A 5,000-nucleotide genomic window follows, 5' to 3' on the forward strand; every position below is an offset into this window, starting at 1 on the left:
AAAGAATAACCAATATTGAAGTCTGGAATATAAAGTGCTCAGCCTTGTTGACTCTTCTGAGCGCAATATCTTGCGGGATGTCAGAACCTGTCATTTTCTGCAACTATTATCTACGCATCAATTGCTTCCTCGCGGTCCGCCAGGAATAAGGCGGCAGAAGAAACAAGTAAATGTTGAAGTAATTTGGTCTTTACGGTGCACCGAATACCTGTAAACATGAAAATAAACAAACGCCTTAACGCACGCGCTCACACAATCACACACACATACGCAAATAATAATAATAAATAGAAATCTCAAGAGATTCCCTAGCAAGGTTAGCATACAGAGCATAGGATTAGAAAGAAACGCGTGCCCACGATGACAAATGACAAAATCACACCCGGAACGTATGCTATACGAAAGAAAAAAAAAATAGAAAAGAAAAACAGAATCCACTAAAGGAAAGATGAAAAAAGAAGAAAAAAAGAAAACGAGAAGCCACACAGAAAACGGCGGCGGGGGAGGAAGCCCGCGCAAACAGGGGTCTCGTGATCCATAAAGGAGACTGATCCGACACGCAAGCCCGGCCAGGCTCCAGACGAGCCATAACCTCACTTGGGCGCTGAGGTGGATCGACCCTCGCATGATGGCCAGCGTGTTGGAGCAAGGGAGAGGGGTGAGGGAGAAGGTAGAGATAGCGGCAAGGGGGGAGGGAAGGAGGGAGCTGTTGGAGCAAGGGAGAGGGATGAGGGAGAAGGTAGAGATAGCGGCAAGGGGGGAGGGAAGGAGGGAGCTGTTGGAGCAAGGGAGAGGGATGAGGGAGAAGGTAGAGATAGCGGCAAGGGGGGAGGGAAGGAGGGAGCTGTTGGAGCAAGGGAGGAAAGAGGATGAGGAGAGAGAAGGTAGAGATAGCGGCAAGGGGGAGGGAAGGACGGAGGTGTTGGAGCAAGGGAGAGGGATGAGGGAGAAGTTAGAGATAGCGGCAAGGGGGGAGGGGGAGAGGGAAGGAGGGAAGGAGGGAGCTGTTGGAGCAAGGGAGAGGGATGAGGGAGAAGGTAGAGATAGGGGAAAGGGGGGAGGGAAGGAGGGAGCTGTTGGAGCAAGGGAGAGGGATGAGGGAGAAGGTAAAAGAAGATAGCGGCAAGGGGGAGTGGGAAGGACAGGAGGTGTTTGGAGCAAGGAGAGAGGGATGAGGGAGAAGTTAGAGATAGCGGCAAGGGGGGAGGGGGAGGAGGGGGAAGGAGGGAAGGAGGGAGCTGTTGGAGCAAGGGAGAGGGATGAGGGAGAAGTTGGAGATATTAGCGGCAAGGGGGGGAGGGAAGGAGGGAGGTGTTGGAGCAAGGGAGAGGGATGAGGGAGAAGTTGGAGATAGCGGCAAGGGGGGATGGGGGGAGGGAAGGAGAGAGGTGTTGGAGCAAGGGAGAGGGATGAGGGAGAAGTTAGAGATAGCGGCAAGGGGGGAGGGGAAGGGAAGGAGGGAGATGTTGGAGCAAGGGAGAGGGATGAGGGAGAAGTTAGGGAATAGCGGCAGCAGGGGGAGGGGGAGGGACAGGAGGGTGTTGGAGCAAGGGAGAGGGATGAGGGAGAAGTTAGAGATAGCGGCAAAGGGGGGAGGGGGGGGGAGGGAAGGAGGGAGGTGTTGGAGCAAGGGAGAGGGATGAGGGAGAAGTTGGAGATAGCGGCAAGGGGGGATGGGGGGAGGGAAGGAGAGAGGTGTTGGAGCAAGGGAGAGGGATGAGGGAGAAGTTAGAGATAGCGGCAAGGGGGGAGGGGAAGGAGGGAGGTAAATACTCTACAGGCACGCTACTATTGGCAATGCTATCTGGGTCCCCTACATCATGAGTCCATGAGAAGGCACGGCAGAGAAATAATCAATAGGAAATAATTATTCGATAAGCTGCTTTCTTTGCTACTTAATCTGTCGCAACCTCATGAATCGTCTCTTAGCAAAGCATTTACTGTAAGCGGGTATTATTCAAATACATGAATATAACTAAATACCCACATTTTTATCCCAATGCATTACCTACATCTGACGTCACTTTTGAGCTAAAAATATTCTAACCGACGCTGCCCTCATGTTTTGCAAATGGCCCGCTCTTGTTATCATAACTTTCGTAAGCTGGTGGAAATACAGAACGTGACAGGACAAAACGCGGGCCACATCCTAGTAAAGTCATAATGTCACGATTTCTCGTTGTTTTCAAAGCCTATGTCTGGATATCATAAACTCGTCTATAAATTGACTTTTCGCAACACTAATCTTCGAAAAGTCTGTCTCAATCAAAATTAAGGTTAACAAAGGAAATTCAATAAGGAGCAAACATAACAAGAATAAGGTTAACAAAGAAAATTCAATAAGGAAAAAATGAAATAAAAATAAGGCTATCACAGCAAATTCAATAAGGAACAAACAAAATATAAAAAAGAGTTAATAAAGGAAATTCAATAAGGCGCTCCCGTGTTTCCCAACATGCACTTTCCATCGGAGAAGAAGCGAACAAGACTTCAGGAGGAGTATGTGGCAACACTTCGGTGACGAAAGAACTGTCCATACTTGCTGCAGTCCCGGGGACCGGGCGCTCGCCAAACTGCAGAAGTGCTACTCGACAAATGTTTGTGGCTCATATACATTGAACTTGCAATCAAACAAACCGAATATTAACTTTCCGTCTGTCTGTCTCTCCATGCTGTACAGACAATGAGCACACTTTTTTCAAAATGAAATATACAATTACACAGCACACCCACTCGACACAAGCAACAAGACGGGCAAACAAACGCACCAAGGTTAGGCTCGACGCAAAAAGCGACGAGAAACACGCCTCACTGCCGGGGGCGCCACACGAACGACTCTGTGGAAAAATCTAAACAAAATCTGTTTCTTGCCGCCTTCACACCCATCGCAAGACCCGATCGAAGAGAGGCAGAACTGCGGAAAATGTTAGACTAAATGCCACTCGACTTTCCGACGGCAGTAATCTGGGTGACGCAACTGCAGCGCGATCGTTTTAAAAAATACCGCAGGCGTTACAGCGAATTTATGACTGTGAATACTGCTGCCTGTCATAACCGAGCCAAGGCGGGTTCCGAGATAACTTATCTACCGGTCTCACACGTACGTACATAAACTTCGATGTCTTACCAGTGATTTTTAGCGGGGTCAAGGCCAAGCGGCAAGATTTCCTTTTCTGTTTTAACCACTTTTGTCTACAAGGACAACATGTGGCATGAGCGATCACCTGCTGACTCATGGATGGCGCGTTACATGGCAAAGACTCGCTAAAAATGGAAAACATCAATTTTCATGCCGTCTGATAAAACTATCTCTGCACTTTCGCAATTTACAGATTATGCAAATTGGGAATATCAGCAATACATAAGCTGTCAGTAGTACGCGCTGTGTTCGCGTTGTTTAACTGCTATCGGGCCACTACATTTCAACTGATTAACGAATCCGACAGGGGAAAAAGAGTAAAAAGGGCAGTCAGAGAGTGAGTCACACCGCTCGGACAATACCGCTTGCTCCAGAGGAAATACCACAAGTATCACAGCTTCCAGCCTCCCGTCTCACCCAATACCTGGAAACGTCCACTACCAATCCTTCTCCTGCTCGCTCTCCTTTTACCTTTTTTTATTTTTTTTTTATTCCATCTCATCCTTGTTAAGCCATAATCCATTGCCTAAATCCTCCTCGTCCCTGCACAAGAACCCAACCCCAAAGTCAGGGACAGCCCTTCTGAGCCCTTGGGTCCTCCGCTTCGTGAAACCAGACTCGGCGCTCGCTAACTTCTTAATCATGAAAGAAGAAAAAACACTAAGCATGTGATGGATGGCAGGATCGTGTTCCCGGCGATCATGGCGTAGCTTGGTTATTTTCATTCGAGTGTGTAATCATACTTCAATCGTCTCCGCATCTAGCAGGTGTTTATGAAAACAAGGGAAAAAAGACGGTGAAAACAACTGAACGACAGGAAGGCAAACAATCAAGAGACACGTTAGCGTCTGACACGTTAATGAATTAGCATTGGTCCTCTCGAGGTCTATAATCGGGCCGGTGGTCTGTTTCTCGACTAAACGCATCAGTTCGCTTGTGTCTACGAGGCACGGCGTGGCAGACCAACCACGTAGATGCTCATGAACCAGGATCAGGGAGAAAAGAGGGGTGGATAGGAAAGAATGGAGGAGGAGAAAGAGAGGCAGCGAGATAGATAATCAAACAGACAGATAGATAAGAGGGAGAGAGGGAGAAGGAGGATGAGAAAGAGACAGAGAGAAAGTGGGAAAGAGAGAAATAGATAGATAGATAGATAGATAGAGCGAAGATGGATAGACAGACAGACAGACAAATGCCGAAGAAAATATACACTAAATAGGTAAAGTGAAAGGTTACAATATAATTTCGAAGCTCCTCTGGTTTTCGTGTTTCAACCTGAAAATGATATCCAGAAGAATTTCGAAACTTGTCTGTTCTTTTAACAAACCCATTTTATATACATAGAGTGTTTTTCTGCCAATGTATCAACACAAGTGTTTTGTCATACAACAGAGAGAGGGAGGAAGAGGAAGGGAAAGAGGGAAAGACTGACTGACTATTTACAATTATCTGCCATGTCAATAAAGGTACATAAAGTATATGACGCATAAGGAGAGGGACACAGAGCTGGAAGGGAAGGGGAGTTAGGAGAGGTGGAGGGAATCGAAGGAAAGGAAGGAAAGATGGGTGAACAGATGGAGGGATGGAAGGGGAGGGGGAGAGTGAAAGAGAGAGAGGAGGGAGGAAGAGAGAGAGGGGGGGGGAGAGAGAGGAGGGAGGGAGAGAAAGAGAGGGGAGGGAGGGAGGGAGGCAGGGAGGGAGAGAGAGAGAGAGAGAGAGAAACAGAGAAAATGTGCTTACAATAAAATGACCCTGAACGATTGCATAACATTTCTTATATCCATCTTCTCCGTCGTCCGTGCTTGTTCCTCATCACGCCAATTCCTACTCACACGTAAACAACCACCAGCTGGTAAGTGTG

The 5,000-nt window shown here is 47.7% G+C and overlaps 1 protein-coding gene across 4 annotated transcripts in view; it reads right to left on the reverse strand.

Annotated features, from left to right (window-relative positions):
• Positions 1-5,000, reverse strand: part of LOC113823685 (transmembrane protein 268) — a 56,956-nt gene that overhangs the window by 23,650 nt on the left and 28,306 nt on the right. For 2 of the 4 annotated variants that reach the window (XM_070122908.1, XM_070122907.1), the window contains exon 1: positions 2,540-2,625. The exons of 1 other annotated variant lie outside the window; for it this stretch is intronic. In XM_070122908.1, the coding sequence (XP_069979009.1) occupies positions 2,540-2,616 (77 nt within the window). In that variant the 5' untranslated portion in view covers positions 2,617-2,625. Of the gene's footprint in view, positions 1-2,539; positions 2,626-2,768; positions 3,027-5,000 lie in introns of those variants that run through there. One more of the 4 variants, XM_070122910.1, reaches the window with a different exon arrangement.

This window comes from Penaeus vannamei, chromosome 6, assembly GCF_042767895.1.
Source record: "Penaeus vannamei isolate JL-2024 chromosome 6, ASM4276789v1, whole genome shotgun sequence".
In the NCBI taxonomy this organism is placed as follows: domain Eukaryota; kingdom Metazoa; phylum Arthropoda; class Malacostraca; order Decapoda; family Penaeidae; genus Penaeus; species Penaeus vannamei.